The 20,186-nt window shown below is 40.4% G+C and overlaps 1 protein-coding gene across 8 annotated transcripts in view; it reads right to left on the bottom strand.

Moving 5' to 3' along the window:
* The window catches only part of LOC129718530 (uncharacterized), a 442,955-nt gene that overhangs the window by 37,374 nt on the left and 385,395 nt on the right, over positions 1–20,186 (bottom strand). For all 8 annotated transcript variants that reach the window (XM_055669395.1, XM_055669392.1, XM_055669393.1 and 5 more), the window contains 2 exons: positions 12,527–12,601; positions 12,328–12,454 (listed from right to left, as the gene is read on the bottom strand). In XM_055669395.1, the coding sequence (XP_055525370.1) occupies positions 12,328–12,454; positions 12,527–12,601 (202 nt within the window). The remainder of the gene's footprint in view (positions 1–12,327; positions 12,455–12,526; positions 12,602–20,186) is intronic.

The following is a 20,186-nucleotide window of genomic DNA, read 5'->3' as shown; positions in this document are numbered from 1 at the left end:
GTCGTGGAGCGTCCCCCTTGAAAACCGCATTGGTACTCGCCAACAAAGGTCTCCTGCAACGGCCTCAGTCTGTGGAACAGGATGCGGGAGAGAATTTTGTACACGGTATTGAGGAGAGTTATGCCCCGATAATTGCTACAGTCCAGGCGATGGCCTTTTTGTAGATCGGGCATATGAGACCCTCCAACCAGTCCGAGGGCAATTCTTCATCAGACCACACTCTTAGCATGATCCGATGGATGGCACGATACAGCTGTTCGCTTCCGACTTTGAAGAGTTCGGCGGGAATGCCGTCCTTCCCGGCTGCCTTGCAGTTTCTCAGCTCTTTCACTGCTTTTTTCACCTCGTCCATGGATGGTGGATCCACAGCTTGACCATCATTCTTAATAGTCATCCTGATCCTTTCGACTCCACTGTTTCCCTCACCGTTCAACAGCACACTGAAGTGTTCCTTTCAACACACTTATCTGTTTTATTGGCTCTTATCGGTGAAAATTAAATTAACAGCTTTATTTCGCGTAACGCGTTTCGGTCTACTATTCTTCGACCATCATCAGACGCCTGAAAATATTTATTATTCTCTATTACAGTTTTTCTTTTATAAAACAATTACACATTTAACACTTACAAATGGCTGTGTGCAACCTATCGGTCTTGTCTGACTAACAATACTAACATAAATTTCCCTGCTCAACTCCCTATGTCGCCCACTTCGTCATCGGTAGCATTCGTTCGTGTTCGCGTTTTCGGCTCTCTCCTTAACCGAGCCAATAGTCCGTTGTAGGTGGTGTTGAAATTTCCACACTCACGCTGTAGGTTAACCGTTCGCATTTCACCTTCCTTCTTGATGTGGAATACCTCCGCAATCATCCTGGTTGCCGGGTCATCTATGCGTCCTAGAATTGTGGTGTTGTCGAAATCGAACACATGTCCTTCTTCTATTGTGTGTGTGGCTAGTCCAGATTTCGGGTTTTTATTCCTACAGTCGTTCTTGTGTTACGCTATCCTCACCTCCAGCATGCGTTTCGTCTCACCGATGTACGTTTTACCGTCGTTCGTTCCACATGATATGGAGTACACCACGTTCTTCTGTTTGCCTGGTGGTATTTGATCTTTCATTTTGCTAAAGATTTTATGTTTTTGATCTTGTTTTGCGGTCGTGAGGCTAGAGTCATATCATGACGTAGCAATATTTTCCTAATTTTCTCGCTTAGACACGGTATGTAGGGGGCTGATATGTATTTTGGTGGCTGTGTTGTTCTGTTTTGAGTTTCCAATGTGTTATAGTGTTTGTGTATTCTGTCCTTTATTTACTCTATCGGTAAACCATGATGGACAGTTATTTTTCCTCAAAATCTCACTTGCATGATTGAGAGCCTCCCTTCGTTTTCCCCCACAAGACAATTTTATAGCCCGATTAAAAAGTGCGATCGCCGTGTTATGTTTGTGTTGGAAGGGGCTCTTGGACGTATAATCTAGATACCGTCCAATTTGCTGTTTGGGTAGCCATGCTGTCATGATTTGATTGTTTTTGCGCTCTAGTGTCATGTCAAGGAATTTAATTTTACCCCCTACCTCCATTTCCACCGTGAACTGCAAACGATCGTGAAAACTGTTGAACGTGTCTACGATCATCTGAATGTGTTCAACACCTGCCACACACATGCAATCGTCTACGTACCGCTTATACAATTTCATTTGTATTTGATTGGCCTACAGTTTCCTTATGCACTCCTGCTCCAGTTTTTCCATGACTACGTTGGCAATCACTGGTGATAACGGCGAGCCCATGGGTACACCGAAGGTCTGTCCATACATGGTTCCCTGATACACGAAGAAGGTTGACTCAAGCACTACTTTCACTGCTTCGACGAAGCTCTCCTTGTCGATCTTCGTATGGTGTTCCACTTCTCCCCATCTTTCCTCCAAGCATCCCAATGCGTAGTCCACTGGTACGGTACGTTGGTATATAGGGAGACCACGTCCAATGAAAACAGCACTTCTCCTTCACTCGTCTGGACTCCTGTTATCTCCTCGGCAAACTCAAAACTATTACGGACGTGGTAATCCGTTTTTCCTACCACCTTGGCAATTATTCCGGCAAGATACCTGGCAATGTTATATGTCGCCGATCCAATCGTGGACGTCTCCGGCCGGAGGGGTCGGTTGTCCTTATGTATTTTCGATAATCCGTAAATGCGTGGTGGATTGCAACTGGATTCCTTCATGCTCTTTTGTGTCCGGAAATCGATGTTTCCTTTGTTGTGCCATCCGTCGATGAAGCTATTGATTTTTTTGATGATTTTGTTGGTTGGATTTTTTGTAAGTTTTCTATACGTGTTCTCGTCCGCGAGCAGGTTAACCATTTTTTGTGGTACTCATCAGCCTCCATAATTACTGTTTGGCTACCTTTGTCAGCTTTCGTGATGACCAGGTTCGGGTTTGCCTTTAAAACTTCTCACTTTTGATAACCTCTTTTTCGATCCATTCTCCCGGAGGGTAGTGGGGCTGATGGCGGTAATTAATGTGATTGATCATAGCGTTGGAAACCTCCGACCTGATCTCGTCTGCATTTGCGAACAATCGAATAAAGTTTCGCTTGAACTGCAGAAGATGCAAGATCATACCGCCTTGTCTTCGGTTCAAAAACGACATAAAAATGGATAATGGTATTTCAAAACGAGAACTGGAGAAGGTGATGTTCAAACATCGGGTCCGAATCGGGCTATAAAAATGTCTTGTGGGGGAAAACGAAGGGAGGCTCTCAATCATGCAAGTGAGATTTTGAGGAAAAATAACTATCCATCATGGTTTACCGGTAGAGTAAAAAAGGACAGAATACACAAACACTATAACACATTGGAAACACAAAACAGAACAACACAGCCACCAAAATACATATCAGCCCCCTACATACCGTGTCTAAGCGAGAAAATTAGGAAAATATTGCTACGTCATGATATGACTCTAGCCTCACGACCGCAAAAGAAGATCAAACATAAAATCTTTAGCAAAATGAAAGATCAAATACCACCAGGCAAACAGAAGAACGTGGTGTACTCCATACCATGTGGAACGAACGACGGTAAAACGTACATCGGTCAGACGAAACGCATGCTGGAGGTGAGGATAGCGGAACACAAGAACGACTGTAGGCAAGGCTCCTGATTCCTGCATTGAATCTTCATTCGCTTCGTGAACCGTTCGCTGTGGACTAATGTCAATGTAACACGAACGCATACTTCATCGGGCGCGTACATGTGTTCGGATGAACTGAAACGATCGATTCGTGTCTTTCCCTTTTCCTACTGTTTCTCATTATTTGCCGATTGGATACGGTTCAAAATCACATCGATGCAACTCAGTAAATATTTGTATCGGTTCACCGTGGCATTGATAGATTCATCATGGCAAATCAAATCGGGACGAAGACAAAATAGCATTCGCATCGAATCGTTCGCTGAAGCTTACCAGAATTTCGGAGCTTGTTCGTACATTTGCTGGTGCTATGAGACAATAGGCCGTATGAGTTAGGCCGAAAATATACTGGCGCGTCTTGCACTGCGGAGACGGTTCGTCTGCCGTGGGTTAGCTGTACATTAACCTGCGGCAGGGCTTTACTTAGGGCTGTACATTAGCCTACGGCGCTAGTATGTTCACGGCCTTAAAGCGTTGGCTTTATTCGCCGCTGCAAATACTACGAGACAAGCAAGACAAACTTTTTTGTTCATACGGCCGGGACCAAAAAAGCTTTTATTTTTGTACCTATGTCGTGAAGATTCAGTAAAACAGCGAGCATAGTTTCTTAAGAAAACAATTAATGTTGGAAATCATACAAAATTTAGTTGAATTTATTATGATTGACGACGGGGAACATACTGTTCATTTTTTTCTCGGTTTTTGAAGATGCATGGCAGCGCCGTGTTAGTTGTAAATTAATTAATTGTAAATTAATACAACTAATCATTTACTTAATTTGCAAGGTCTGTCTCATTTATCTAGAATTTTTAAAAATATTCCAATCCGAATAACCAAATTTTTGAAATAACCGAACAGTTAGTGTGCTTACTAATAATTCTTGTACTCGGTAAATATGGTTACATAAATATTTAAAAATTATTTTTTAATCGTTGTTTGCAATATACGGTAAATAATTAAATTGTAGCTTTAACCCTCTAGTGCCCAAATTAATTTTCAGACGGACTTCGAAAAAATCACTTTGAAACTTTATAAACATTTTTTAAGTATTGATTGAAATTTTTTAGAGGTTCAACTGAAGACCGTCTAAAGGCGGCACTGGGTACTAGAGGGTTAATTTATTTATCTTGGAGATAAAAAAACGAATTTGCAACCAACAGATTTTATTTAAAAGGTATAGCGCTTTCTTCAAAGTGTTCTCATTGCTCGGAGGTGGTTTTTCTTAGTTTTATTTTCGGGGTGAAAAATGCGATACAGCGAAATAATCTTTTGCATACGCTTAAAGATAGGTTTGGGCATAGGAAAATGAATGTTGATTAAGAAAAACGCAAAATGGCATATTTTAACAATCTTGTGTGCTGGGTTGGCGTGCATAAATAAACTAAGGTTGCTTCATAGGCGTTTTTTAACGCGGGTTTTTACGCAAATTCCGGAATTTACGCGGTTTTTTTTACGCGACACGTATCCCTCGCCTAAAAAGCGACTTTAGTGTATACAACAATTATATATAAGTTATTTATACAAATTTAGATTTGCTGCAAACCCGATCAGAAAGAAAAAAACAAAAATGTAACAGAAGTTGTTAGTTTGTTACGGGAAAAACCTTCCAGGCTGTGTTTTCAATTTGGTCCCGTTAGGTGTAAAAATAACAGAAATTATAACAGAAATGATTCTACTAGTATTAAACACATATTAAAATTTGTTACTAACATATAAGCTTTCTAACAAAATAGTATAGTATATAATACAATATAATAACAAACATTGTAAGAAACAACAGGTTTTGACAAAAACGAAAAGTTAGTTAGACTTGTTTCAGAACTACTTCATTAGTCAAAATTATATAAAAAAATACGAAATTGTATCAAAATATGTTATTTGTATCTCACGTTGATAGAATTTTGTAATGTTTTAGTTGTGCTCTTCTGACCGGGAAGACAATTAATTTTACCACAGTTGAGAAAAAAATATTTCAACGTTCAATACTTCTATTGCTACATAGTAGCAATGGCATAGTAGACAGACAGATTTCACAATGATTATGAATTGCATGATTACGAAATTGTGAATATGTCCGCCATTTTGTATGTTTCTTTTGTCGATATTTTTTTCTTAACTCTTAAGTTACGTTTAAATAAATACAAATGATTGTTTCTTTGTGTCGCTTAAAAACATCTCAAAAAAAAAAATCAAAAGAAGAAACCCTTTCTCAAAAGTAAAAATCTTTTCTATTTATCTAAACGGAACAATTTGATACCCTCTACCTGTATCTTCTTGGAGACTGTTTCCGCGTCCTGGCCTAACAAGAGCCAACTAGATAAGCTACGGATCAAAGCAAATGACTAAGGCCGTGAACATACTACTTATTCGATCAGAAGCAACCCGCCGGACATAGTCATATATATATATATATATATATATATATATATATATATATATATATATATATATATATATATATATATATATATATATATATATATATATAGATATATATATATATATATATATATATATATATATATATATATATATAGATATATATATATATATATATATATATATATATATATATATATATATATATATATATATATATATATATATATATATATATATATATATATATATATATATATATATATATATATATATATATATAGATGCTTCAAGATGCTAGTTGCCGTTTCCAAAAATTTTGATAAACAACTGAGAAATATCAAAAATAAGAAGTGACGTTAGCGCCACTTTACATAGAAGTGACATTGAGGTACGAATACGATAGTGTATCATGCTTGTGGAGTGCATAATTTTATTTATATCCTTGCTGCTGGCTACCGACCAGTACGCATGGCAAACTAGACTATTCAGGCGTACCAACGTCACTTTTAGTGCAAAACTTTGAAATGGTTTTGCTGTTTTGCAAGAGAAGTGACGTTGGCATTAAAACTCAATGCGTTTACATAAATAAACGTGTTAAAGCAATGGGGTATGTTTTTCATCATATTTACTCAGATTATATTAGATTAGTTTGCGTAATAAAGCGCTTCTGTTAATTTGCAAACGATTTAGATCTGTAGCGATTTTGTGCTTTTGGCGCTTACGTCAAAATCCTAGCCCACGGCAGTATAAGCTTCTTCCTCGTCAATTTTCATTTTTCGTTTGCATTCGCCCCGAAGTATCATTGCGATTGGTAATACCATTCACGGTGAATATTCATCGGCATTGATCTGAGTCACAAAGGCTTCTGAAACGATGTATTCCCATCCGATCGCCCAATATCGCTTCGGATGACTTGAGTAAATCGTAGCCAATACGAATCAAACACGAAGGTAATCATATTACGTTTTAATAACTATTCATCGCCCACAAGCCACTCATAACAGTTCAGTTCACTATAGGCGTTGTTTCCATTGCTGAGTGAATACACTGATGCCACGTGTTGTTGTGCTTCGGCAATAATGAATGAATACGAATGCAACGAAGTGATATTCAGCAGCCCTGACTGTAGGAATAAAAACCCGAAATCTGGACTAGCCACACACACAATAGAAGAAGGACATGTGTTCGATTTCGACAACACCACAATTCTAGAACGCATAGATGACCCGGCAACCAGGATGATTGCAGAGGTATTCGACATCAAGAAGGAAGGTGAAATGCGAACGGTTAACCTACAGCGTGAGTGTGGAAATTTCAAAACCACCTACAACGGACTATTGGCTCGGTTAAGGAGAGAGCCGAAAACGCGAACACGAACGAATACTACCGATGACGAAGTGGGCGACACAGGGAGTTGAGCAGGAAAATTTATGTTAGTATAGTTTAGTCAGACAAGACCGATAGGTTGCACACAGCCATTTGTAAGTGTTAAATGTGTAATTGTTTTATAAAAAAAAATTGTAATAGAGAATAATAAATATTTTCAGGCGTCTGACGATGGTCGAAGAATAGTAGACCGAAACGCGTTACGCGAAATAAAGCTGTTCATTTAATTTTCACCGATAAGAGCCAATAAAACAGATAAGTAAACATTCACGGTGATCAATCTAACCAGTGTTCCTTCCAACGCCTGGCTACCTCTGTTTTATCGGTTATCAGGTTCCCCTCCCTATCGTTGCACATGACAGGGGCTGACACGTTTCGACTCCTGATTCCGTTGACCTCCGTCGGTTGAATTCTACTTCCTTCAAAAACTCGTTCAGTCGTCTCCCGTTATCCATACCGTCGTAGCGCACGGTCCATTTGTGTACGGGTAGGCGATTGTCTCTTCTAGCATAACAATCACTGATGTTTTTACCTTCCGCCGTTCTTGCACTTCCCATCGAACTGTTCCTCTCCTTAATCCAATCCAAAAAAATTAATGGGCTTGTCTTTTGGTTTTGCACGATTCGGTTTTCTTTCCCACCAATCTGTGTGCTATTGACAGGATTCGCTTGATTTTCCGCTGAATGTTCTTTTTCTTGCTTTGTTTCCAATACCTGAATACGCTGTAAAAGCTGGTTTACCACTATTAATAGGTCTTTGCTTTCCGCAATTAGTTTCGCTTTTCCTCGCTCATCTGGCTTTTCATTACTATGACCACCCACGGCACCTATTTCATCTTCCTCCTCCTCTCTCTCTCTTTTCGTCTTGTTGTTCATCCTCATCTGAAATCTCCGATTCAGCCTCCTGAACTCTAGCCACGTTTTCTTCTTCCACGTCCTGATTTAAATTTATATCTCCTTCAATATTTTCCTCCTGTGGTTGGTCTTTGTCAGTCTCAGCGCGAATCTGATTTAAACTTTCGTTTATCAACGCCAGTTCGGCTGCTCTTATTTCCGGAAGATGTGAAGTGACCGAATAATAAACACGCAATAATTTCAAACAATTTCCTGCTTTCATTGCTAAAATATTCAAATCTTCTTCACCAATGATATGGCGTTTCAACCTTTCCATTCTAAAAAACACATGAATTATCCTAGTCTTCCACTTCTGTTCCGATACTTTTTTACCACGTCTACTTTCAAAAAAGTTTTCTATATCATCTACGATTTCACTGCAAGTTTCAAATTCACGATCTACAGATTCTGCAACAAAATTGTATACTACATTTGATTGGCCTTTTTCCTGTTTCAAACTGTTACGCAGTACTCTTTCTAGTTGGCTACGCGACGAGACTACATTAAGTCCGCGAATACATAACTCGTATTCCAACTCATCCACCATTAGATGAGAAGGATCCATCGACTGATACTGCGCTAACAACAAAGGCATCTCCATTGCGATGATTTAGGATCTCGGAAGGTAAAATTTATCAAAATAAAAACACGATAAAATTTTAAATATGGTACACTTATCTAAACTGTAAGAAAGTTGAGTTATTTTATGTCAGAAGTGGTTATTCTATTTCAATAAATTTTGTGTATTGTTTTGTGTATTATTTCCCGCATCCGAAACCGATAAATTTTCTCAAATTAATATTCACTGTAGTTAGAAATTCTGGTAAGTTGAATATTCTCTGGTTTGCAGGTGTAAATTTGTTTTATTAGCGTTGGAATGCAAATTTTCTTGCTCCGCAAACAATCATGGACCCCTAAAATGTAATATTTTTCTTAAAAGCTTTTTATTTTACCAGTGATAGATTTTTTTTGGTGATTATGGTCAGATGTACTCAAGAATTTTGGAAGTTTTCCCAGAGACTTCTGAGACACGGTTGGGCGAGGTTGCCGGGTGCAACCGTAGCAGTAATTTTTGGTGGTGGGTAACAGCGGCTGGTGATGGCGGCAATGCAATGGCGTCTTGGCGGCGTGGTGGTGATGCATGATGGGCGTCGATTCCAGGGTAAAAATACGGGGTCCTGTTGTTTAAGGACGTTTTAGCGTCGAGTAGCAATTGGTCGTGATCGTGAGCGCGATCGAAGGTTTATTCCTACCTGTCGTTTGCGTAACGCCTGTTTCTCCTTCTCCAAGCTTCTATTGGTTAATCTTCCTTCTTCTTTTTTTCCTAGAACTTCATTTGTCCTCGCTCTCACGACCAATAGCCTTATTTTTTTTCGCGCCAAAAATATTACTCTCTCAAGTTTTTTTTTTGCCTTATTATCACCACCCATCTGCAGATTAGTTCCATTTTCCGCCCCCTGGTGGTGGAAGGGATGAAGCTGTTTCGTTGCGGCTGCATGCTTCATCAGAGATAGGGTGGGAGGGGTACGTCTGGTAATCAGATCCCACCTGAGTTTTCTTGACATTCAACTGGAATTTATTCTACTCGCACGATGCTCTCACCATTCTTAAATAGAAATTATACCGACAGTCACATCTTTCTTTTTTTTTTTAAAGACTATACATTATTTTTTCATCAATTCCATTTTTTCTTTTCTTCATACACCTGCAGTAGAGAAAACGGATTACGAGTTTATGTAAAAATGCTTGAAACTATTAAATATAACTTCATGCATACTTCCCAGCCAATCATTTTGTTTAAATATACAAAACTGAACATTTTACAACTGATCACCATACGTCTCCATATTTTTCATTTTTCAAATGAGCAACAATGAGCAACAATGTGCAAAACGGAACCTAAAAATCTGAAAAGAATAATAAATTCCTCATAAGGAGTTGGTTATCCGATCGTTCCGAACTGTTTCATAAGATTATACGGTAAAAATGAAGTTAGAAATACATGTTGTTTTTGGCTTCCCTGCAATATGTTAACCCTCGATTGAGAAATTGGTTGTATTTTTGGCATGTCTTGGAAATCAACCAAAAACTACATAAATTTCCCTTAAAATGAACCTTGTTGAATCAAAATCGGATCACGACTAAGGGAGTTACAGGTATTTGAAGTTGAGCTAAACATTGTGATTGTAAGCTCTCTTTTTTCTCGCTTCTAGTTTTGTTCAAGCATTGCGCAAGCGCATTGTACAGTTCTACTGTACAAAAATCTTGGAAAAAACCTCGGGGCAAACCATCTTAAAAGCGAATATCTTCGGGTTTCGACTGGGTATAATGTGTGCAAGCTTCAACAATAGTTCGCCAGGAAGATAGTGGCAAAAAAAAACTTCGTATTTCTTGTCTTAACCATAGCTCAAACACAGTGGTTAGGCCATCAACCAAGATGTGTACCAGAACGAATGTTTGAAGAAAATTTTGATTCTACTTTGTAAAAGGTATGTGTTTTGGCCAGATGAAGCATTATGCTAAACAACACAAACATTCTTGAACAACTACTCGATCCCATTTGTACCCAAACTACGTAACCCAATGAACCTGCCGGAGATTTCTTTGCGATTTTGAGTCTCTTGGCGTCCAAAAATAACTGGAGAGCAAATAACTGCAAACCGTTGATTGATAGAATCAAGAGACGCATTCGAAAAATCGACGTGATGGCATCATGAAATAGCTTCGCCGATTACAGACCATTCTCAAATGTTCATTATTTTTTCGTTAATGATGAATGTATTTTCATGAGAAAAAAATCCGTTTTACATTAAGTACATCTACTTTATTTTGACAGCAGCAGAAAAAATTCTAAAATTTCAGACGTCACCCGTTATACGCCAGTGATATGGCTGGAAGAACCGAGCGCAAAAAAAAATAACCCTGTGAACCACTTTTGACCACTAAAAAGGAAGTCCCAGTTGTACCTGTCGAATGCCCTTTCCGTAGAAATAACTCAAATTTTGACAGTATGTTTCCGAGTATATATATTCACTTTCGAGTATGAATCGTTTTTTTATTCCATAAAGGGTTTCGTCTTTAGTGTTTATTGCTTTGCTGCCAGTTCCGATCCAGTACATAAAATACACATCAACACTGAACATTTTTTTGAACGATAGCGAAAAATATTGTACCTATCTTCATTCTCTCGTACAATCATCTCACGTCCAGCTCCGTGTTTTTGTGTGCTCGTATCGTAGCAGTATAGCAAACAAGATTGATGATGACATGAAGTGGCAATTTACCTTTCAGTCCCAAAGCTCACAGCACAGCACAGATAATTGACGTTATTGTTTTGAAAATTATTCCCTCTTGACAAATTGGGTTGTCATTTTTTATGTTTAAAAAAACCACCAGCTTTTCGCATGGGATCAATTGAGTTCTACAAGCTTTCAATGAAAAATAAATGAAGCATGTGGTTCCAAAATTATTCAGAACAATTTGAGGCAATGGGGGATCTTCAATACTGGGGTTGAAATCTATACTCTTAGAATCGTTCGAACAAATCTTCCGTTCAAGTACTTCGCAAAACTTTGCACTATAGTAACATTTCCCTGAAGTGGGATATAAAGCGATAGTTGATAAACAACGAAAGTGCTGCAGGAAATGAAAAGTTTCACCCGACGACGGTTGAACCGTCCTCAAATACCTTCGACCAAAAGGGAAGAGCGCGGTGTAGGCTTTTTTTGCATAGCTTTGCCTACGCCATGAAAGTGTTTTGTCCGCTGCTTCTAGCTACGGTGCGAAGAGGCAGCCGTAGGCACCAGCGCGTTTTGCGGATGAGGGAAAAATCCTCTGTGAATAACAACAAAGCAACCAAGGAAATGGAATATGGCTGTGGGACACAACTTTAAAAGTGCAAAAAGAAACTCGAAGGTAGCGACCGACAATGGACAAAAAATTTTGCAATAAATAAACTTTTTTTCTTGCTGTCCGCTACAGAAGTTTCGTGTTATTCTGTTATGTAAAGGTTTTGCTGAATGTGTCCGCCGAGACAAGCGGTCGTTAGAGCAAAGCGAACCGGGGGAATAAACATGACAACGTTGAGGTTCAACCGGTTGCCAGATTGAATAGATAGGATGAGGTGTCAAGAAATGCTTGACGAGAGAGACGCATATTAGTAGTCAGCCTATACACCAGAGAGACGCCGAGACACTCACCGTTAAGGCAACTGTCAACATCAAAACGGCGAGTTGTATAATTTTGCATTGCCGTTATCCGTTTTGATGTTGACAGTTGCCTTAACGGTGAGTGTCTTGTCATTTCTCTAATATATAGGTTCACTACATACTAGGGATGCCATCAAAGATTTCTAGGTTCAATTTGCATTCTAAAAGGTGTTTAACGTATATTACCAACGCATACTGGGTGTCTCCATTTGATCTGGTATGATGGAGGTGCATCATTATTTATTCAATCACAAACTTACCTCGCTCAGGTATGGGTTCCTTTCGGCTGCTTTCCAACGGAGCTTGGGATACATCCGAGTAGATTGTGCCTACCTCGGCTAAACATCGCAGAATCAGTTGTCCGGTTGAGTAGTGCGATGGTAGCAACTGGAAGGTGGATAGGTTCTAGTGTTAAGAGCAGAATCAACAAAAAGATCTGCGAAGATGCTACTAGCTCACCTGAATGATAAGATCCCTTGAGGCCCAGTGCAGACCGTCGTGGGTTGGATGCAACACTGTTGGTTCCGAACCCACCTGTAATGAACACGAGAAATTGAAGAGAAATTAGTTGGTATGCTGTACCATAACAATGAAGATGTGACACTCAGCTGTTTTTGCTAGTTGAACAGCTAGCGGCTAAAGAGAACTAGATATTGAATAGGATAGGAAGGGAATGGGGGTAGTTTCATCGATCCTCGAGCTATACGTAGATAATAAAAGCTGTCACTGGCATGGATTTAAGACTCAACAGAATGAGATAACTAGCATATATCTTGATGACGATGATATGTAGCAAAAAATCAATCCGGACGGATGGTTTGATATGGTGGAAACGTCCGGATATTACCAAGGGTGTCGCTTGCAATTCAATTTGTCTCTTTATATTGTTAACGAAAAAATGACTCCGCACACAAATTTTAATATATAAACAAAATCAAGGAATGAAGTGGTACTTTCGCCATAGCTCTCTAATGTAAACATTGGTATTGTTAGAACATTAAGGTTTGATATGTTTTTTTTTCTTTTTTCATTGTGGAAATACGAATCGGAAGATTTATCTAGAACGAAATAAACGGAGTAAAGCATAGATATCACACTTCACAGTCTAAAGTTAACTTCCTGTGTGTTAGACTCATTGCTAGGTACCGATTGTTTGCAACCATTTCGTCTACTTTTCTGAAATCTGCGTTAGGAAAATGAGCCAAATACAGCAAAACCACGCATCCTCTAGTCGAAAACAAAAACAAAGCTTCATCAGAGACAAAAATGCTCGTATCATATTTCAGCAATTTCAGGACGAAGGGAAAGGTTTTTATTTACAAAAGATTTTGGCTGGTACTCGATAGCAAACTTTTATTTTTAAACGATTTATTTCCACACACATAATTCTTGTTTGTGTAAATTATTCTCCATTATCATCTGCTGGCATTTGGTCCAGCGCTTCACATATGGTTTCACAGTTGATCAGAACAACCGCTCTCCACAATTTTACGAAAAGCGTAGTACAACTATTTGCCAGATGCATAAAGTTGGATGAATAAACTCCTAGTCGGTGGAGGAAGTTACTTAACACAAACCTAAGGCAGCAAGTGGAGAGTTTTGTATACATTTGGCGCGCAAACAAAGACAAAGCGAAAGTTGCACTTGCTTTGACGAGCCGGCAGAAATGGATATTTATGGAATTCGGTTTGCAGACACACTAAAAAAATAATTTCAGCGCATTTTCCCGTAACGGAACCGTACCATTGAGATGCAATTCAAGTTTTCAGACCATAGAGAAAGAGCTTTGGCAACTTTGCGGAAATATATATGGATATATGGATACTACTACAGACGGTGTTATGAACAGATACGCAAAGAGTGAGGTCGAAAACTCCAAGTGAACCGTCAAATCGAGGCTCCAAGTGTGCAAAGTGAACAAACTCATGCGTGTTACTTTTCGTACAGAATGTGTGTTGCGATCAGTTTAAATTCTGTGAATCACGTACAATTATGGTTCCAACGAAAAATGTGTTCGTCATGCTCATGTTATGAGTGATGCATTGGAAATTATTATAATTGTATGAACAAGCACTGAAACTCAGTAATATATCCTTACAAAGTTTCGAAATTTTATTACACTTTCTAGTGCGTATGAAGTCATGCGAATATAAATGTGGTTGCCAGAATTGTTTAAAATAAAATATTAGCAAAGGGTTGCCATATTTACTGCTTTTCTCTTTGCGTATCTCTTTGAAACACAGTCTCTAGATTCTACTGTCTAGTGGTAGCTATCCCCGAAAACGGTCGGAGTAAAATATACTTGTGAATAGAGACTTCTGACACAAGTCGCTGTATGACTCAAGCAGGCAAAATTATAGCACCAAGAGTTGACTGTGGTATCTTACCTAGTGAGTGAACACCGTTGCACGGAAGCAAATACCGACGCCGTCTGTAAATATTTTCAGCGACAAAAAAGCAAGATTCCTTACCCCCTGATGGATGCATAACTAGCTTACGTTTTACCAAGTATAAAACTACTACCGGTACCAGTCGGAGTGATGCAATTTAATCAAAGGTTTATCAACTGTAAGAAAAGCCACCGGCAACGGGCAGGAAAATTTTGTATCTCAGAAATTCTATTTTTCAGTTCATTTCCATTGAGGAACTACTTTGGCTATGCAGCTCTGGCATTTGAGAAAGTCAGCAAAATTACAGTTAACGGATTCTTGTGTAGGTACCTGTCAGATTACAATTGAGTCGATAGAGTGTATGACTACTGACAAAGTGTGTAAATAATTCAATATTATAAGCAGCATGCGAAAGCAAATTCTTGCTGCTTTTGGATACAAACCTTCACCGGTATCTGCGCTATGATGAAATATTATGCAACAAATTGTACACAGATTCGTTTCACGTACAACTTTATGGTATGATAAGATGGGAAAGCGTACTTCAATTTGGGCTCTATCTCCAGAAATGTATACTTACATCAGAATCCAATGAAACCTCTGAGGAGCTACAAAGACAAAGCAAAGCATGGAGACCAACACGTCTCCCCCATGCAAAGACATACTCTGCGGGAGGTCAGAAAGATATTAAGTCACCTCCTCGTATCGAGATATACCATGGAAATTGATCACTTTTCACAATATTTTCTAAATAACTCGGTTCATGTTGATTTTCTCCGAAACAGCCTTTATTTAAAATGAGTGCTGGTATGTGCCCAAGAAAACCTGTATGGTGAAATTTCAATCGTTTACTTTATGATACGAATGGAACTTATTTTAAGTGCACTGATATTTGATATGTACATGGAAAATAATGATTTTTGAACTGAAAAATACCAATCACAGCTACTTTGGAAAGTTAATTTCGTTCGTTTATTTATTTGATGTTTACATTAACGGCGCCTTCATTAAGTGTTGTAAGATTCACAATTTTCTGTTCCACTGTGTTTACGCGTCGTTGACGTTTTGTACACAGCATGCAATGCATACTTGATCAATGCTTGAAACACAGTTGAGCAGAAAATTGTTGACCTTACTACACTAAATGAAGGCGCAGCTTATTGCTTTCAAGGTGAAACGGTGTTCAGTCCATAAATGGCCCACCTCGAGCCTCAGCCCCGAATTTTCAAAAGCACAAGACTCGGCAATTGTTGATGCGTTCCATGTGAAAACACTACTTTAAGCTTGATTCGCCGCAGGGAACATAAAACAGCGTTTTAACAGGTGACGCAATAACTATTACTGAGTCTTGTGCCTTTGAAAATTCGAAGTGGTGCTCGAAATCGGCCATTTGTGGATTCAACACCGGTTCACCTTAAAGTGAAATAGCAACTAAACTAGGAGAGTTAGATGCTTGGTGCCAGAGAACAACTATAAAGAAGACTTCAATGTTTAATTTACCTGACAACAAAACCCATGTTATCACACATTTCAGAGAGAAAATTGCAGTTTATTTCTCAAAATAACATCTGATTTTTAATTATTTCCTTTTTAAGTGCTTCTAATTTGAAATTTTCTCAGTTTTCCAACGATACCAAAAGAATTGAGCTAGCTATCACACTTCTTGTGCTAGACCTCGTTAAAGGCAAACATAACCGAAAACTGAAAATAGTGAATAATTCTGCAGTAGTTAAATCTTGGCCATGCGCGTAGAAGAATTTTTTTCATCAAATATCACTCCTTAAAGGATTTCAAGTGAGCTCCCTGAAAGCCTGTATAATTATTTTGACAAAACAAATGAAATTTACTAATTTTGTTTTCATTTGATCTTCATTTCACCGGTTTCGATTCGGCTTGTTGCAAAAGGTTAAAAATTAACTCTGCTATTACAATTTTTGTATTTCATTAGCATTTGAAGTTTTAATAAATGATGATATACAGATATTTTATATCTGTAAGAGCAATAAGTGTCTTGTCTGATCACTCGTCGTGTTCCGTCTGTGTTCGCGATTATTGTGCTAGTTCTTACGTTAGCGTTAAATCATTGTAAAGATGATCAGTGATTACGACTTTACGAAATCGAACGAAAATATTCGAAAGGTAAACTAGACAGGCTCGTAAATATCGAAAAAGATCAGTATCATGATCACGAATTTTTAGGAGGTTAAATTTCACACATGTTTAAACGGCTGGGTAGTGCATGCCAGCAGTACACCCGTACTAGTTGGCATAAAATAGATCCCAGTGTGGTTCAAAGCAGAGTGCTCAGCAACTCCTATATCTACTAGAGATGGTCGGGTACGGGTATTTTTACCTGATACCCGTACCCGACGGGTTCGGGTCGGGTTTCGGGTAACGCCAAAATATATTTTTCGGGTTCGGGTCGGGTACGGGTAGGTTAAAAACCAAGGCTTCGGGTTCGGGTCGGGTACGGGTTTGAAAAATTCTCAACTGGTCGGGTACGGGTAGTTCGATTCTCGTGCATTATGAGAATTTAATTAATAACTTTTCTAGCCTAGGTGTTTTAGCATAGTCTTGCTCTGGGAGGAAGAAACGGATATGAAGCAGCACGAATTGCATCGGTAACGGTATCATTGATTCCTATAGAAGAATGATTGCATTTTTCTTGACCGTGGACTTATTCGAAAAATACTTATTATGATACTATAACTCCATCATAAGTAAAGCAAATAGTATGCTGGGCTTTGCTTTTCCCGGACAAACTGACGCGGTTGGTCAAAGCGACGATGGATCGAGTGATGTGTGTAGTTCGTGTTTCGGGGGCACTCTCGAGCCCCTTCGAAACCCGAAGAGGGCTGAGGCGAGGTGATGGTCTCTCGTGCCTACTGTTCAACATTGCCCTGGAAGGTGTCATTAGAAGAGCGGGGATTAACACGAGTGGCACGATTTTCCAAAAGTCGGTTCAACTGTTTGGTTTCGCTGACGATATTGACATTGTGGCTCGGACCTTTGTGAAGATGGCGGATACGTACATCGGACTAAAGGCTGAAGCCAAACGGAATGGACTGGTCATCAATGCATCGAAGACGAAGTACATGAAAGGAAGGGGTTCACGTTCACGTGAAGACAGTAACAGTATCAGTAACCTCCCACCTCGAGTTCAAATTGGTGGTGATGAAATCGAGGTGTTCGATGAGTTCGTGTACCTGGGCTCACTGATAACTGCCGACAACGATACCAGCAGAGATTTTCAACGGCGCATTATGGCAGTGAATCGTGCATACTTTGGTCTCCGGAGGACGCTTCGATCGAGTAGAATTCGCCGCCGCACCAAGTTAACCATCAACAAGACGCTGATCAGACCGGTAGTCCTCTACGGGCATGAGACATGGACTATGCTTGTGGAGGACCAACGCGCCCTTGCGGTGTTCGAGCGGAAGGTACTGCGTACCATTTTCGGTGGACTGCAGATGGAAAACGGAGTGTGGAGAAGGCGAATGAACCATGAACTGCAGGAGCTGCTTGGGGAGCCATCTATCGTCCACACCGCTAAGATAGGCAGGCTGCGGTGGGCTTGGCATGTTGTAAGGATGTCAGACGACAGCCCGGTAAAGATGGTTCTTGAAACCAATCCGTCGAGACGAGACGGAGAGGTGCACAGCGGGCAAGGTGGATCGATCAGGTGTAAGACGACCTGCGGACCCTACGCAGACTGCAGAGCTGGCGAACTGCAGCCATGGACCGAGTGGAATGGAGACGACTCTTACGTACAGCAAAGGCCACACCACGGCTTGGGACTGTTTGGTAAGGTAAGGTATGCTGGGCTTTGCTAAGCGGTTCAGCCACAATTTTCAAGACCCGTACACTATCAAACTATTGTATGTTACATATGTTAGACCTATTGTAGAATATTGTAATCTCATATAGATCAGTCCAAAAACATTTCCTTCTTCACGCGCTTCGCAACTTGAATTGGACTGCATACCCTCTGCCATCGTATGAAGCACGTTGCGCATCTGCAAACACTTAAACAACGCCGCGAATTTGCCATGCTATGCTTCGTCAATGACATTATTTCAAATCGTCGGGTACGGGTAACAAATTTCCCATACCCGACCATCTCTAATACCTACCTCCACGTGGTACCGACTGGGATACGAGCAACCAATGGAAGATCGATGAACCGGTGGGAATTTGGTCGTATGCTGACAGGGAACGGGGAGCTGTTCTCCTCGGAGGGCAGCTTGCCTGAGCGTCTATTATCCATGTTAGGGGCGGTTCAAACAGCGTCTGATCCAGAGTGGGCGGCTGAATTACGAAATGCGGTGTCTCACCAGCTACACCCAAGGCGGCAGCTCCGTCGGCACAACAAATGAGCTGGGTACCGGCTTTATAGTGCTGGGCAGGATGCAGAATCGTGTGATCAAGTGGCATGCGATCAGCGACAGGTTGTGTTTGTTGAGAATAAAAGGCTGGTTCTACAACTGAACTTTTCTTAATATACACTACATCACGAAGGAAAACCCGATGCAGAGAAAAAAGCATTTAACACACAGCTGGAGAAACTCTACGATAGGCGACATCAAGATCGACATCGGGAACGCCTCCGTAGGGAAGACATAAACAAGCCGATGATCGTCCCGCACAGCCTGCACACCGTGACAAATGGCAACGACCAGCGATGCGTCAACTTCGCAGCTTCCCGAAAACTGGCAGTCCGAAGTACCTTCTTTCCCTGAGAGGACATCTACGAAATCACCTAGAGGTCACCTGACCGACGTACAGTTATCCAAATAGACCATGTTCTCATCGACAGCCGGTTTTTCTCATACATTACAAACGTACGCACCAATCGCGGTGCGGATATTGGCCCACTACCACTTCCTAGTTGCGGTAACTTTTCGCTCGAAACTGTCGACCGTATACCACGCGCGACATCGCCGAGCCCCTTGCCTTAACATCAAGCAACTCCGGAACTCCCAGATTGCGGAGGAATACACGAATACTCCATCGCGGTACTACCCACGGCGGAGGGGCTTGGCGCATCGCCTCTCGAAGACGACTGGTGCAGCAATCGCACAGCTATCGAGAAGACCGCAACGGTGACACTAGGAGTGGAAGCACCGAGTGGCAGAAACGACTGGTATGACGGAGAGTGCAAGGTAACGGGCACGGTACGACACGACCACGATTCTCTGAGAAAGAAGTGCCAGCAAAAGAACCGTGAACATGAGGAGTTGGAGCAGCTGTACCATGCCAGTGATATGCAACGACGTGGATGGGAACCATCTCATGGATACCAGCGAGGTGGTCGACTAGTGAAAGAAGTACTTCGAGCGAGCTCTTTGAACATGGGAGAGAGACGCTGGGTCATTTCCAGGATTTGAGAGCAAGAAAAACTGCCAAACAAGTGGATGAAGGGAGTCAACAAGCTAGAGCGCTGCAACTACCACGGTATGTCGTTAATCAATGCCGCCTACAAAAAACTCTCACAGATCCTGTTTCGTCGTCTATTATTTTTAACCAGAAGGTTCGTGGGTGAGTACCAGGCGGGCTTCATGGGAGCCCGTGTCACCATGGATCAGATCTTCTCTATCTACAAATCTTACAGAAATGTCGCGAAGACAACGTGCCCACACATAACATCTTCATCGACTACAGTCGATCGAGAACGCCTGTGGCAGATCATGCACGACAATGGATTTCCGGATAAATTGACTCGACTGATC

This window comes from Wyeomyia smithii, chromosome 1, assembly GCF_029784165.1.
Source record: "Wyeomyia smithii strain HCP4-BCI-WySm-NY-G18 chromosome 1, ASM2978416v1, whole genome shotgun sequence".
Classification (NCBI taxonomy): domain Eukaryota; kingdom Metazoa; phylum Arthropoda; class Insecta; order Diptera; family Culicidae; genus Wyeomyia; species Wyeomyia smithii.
This window is presented reverse-complemented; position numbering and strand designations above follow the sequence as displayed.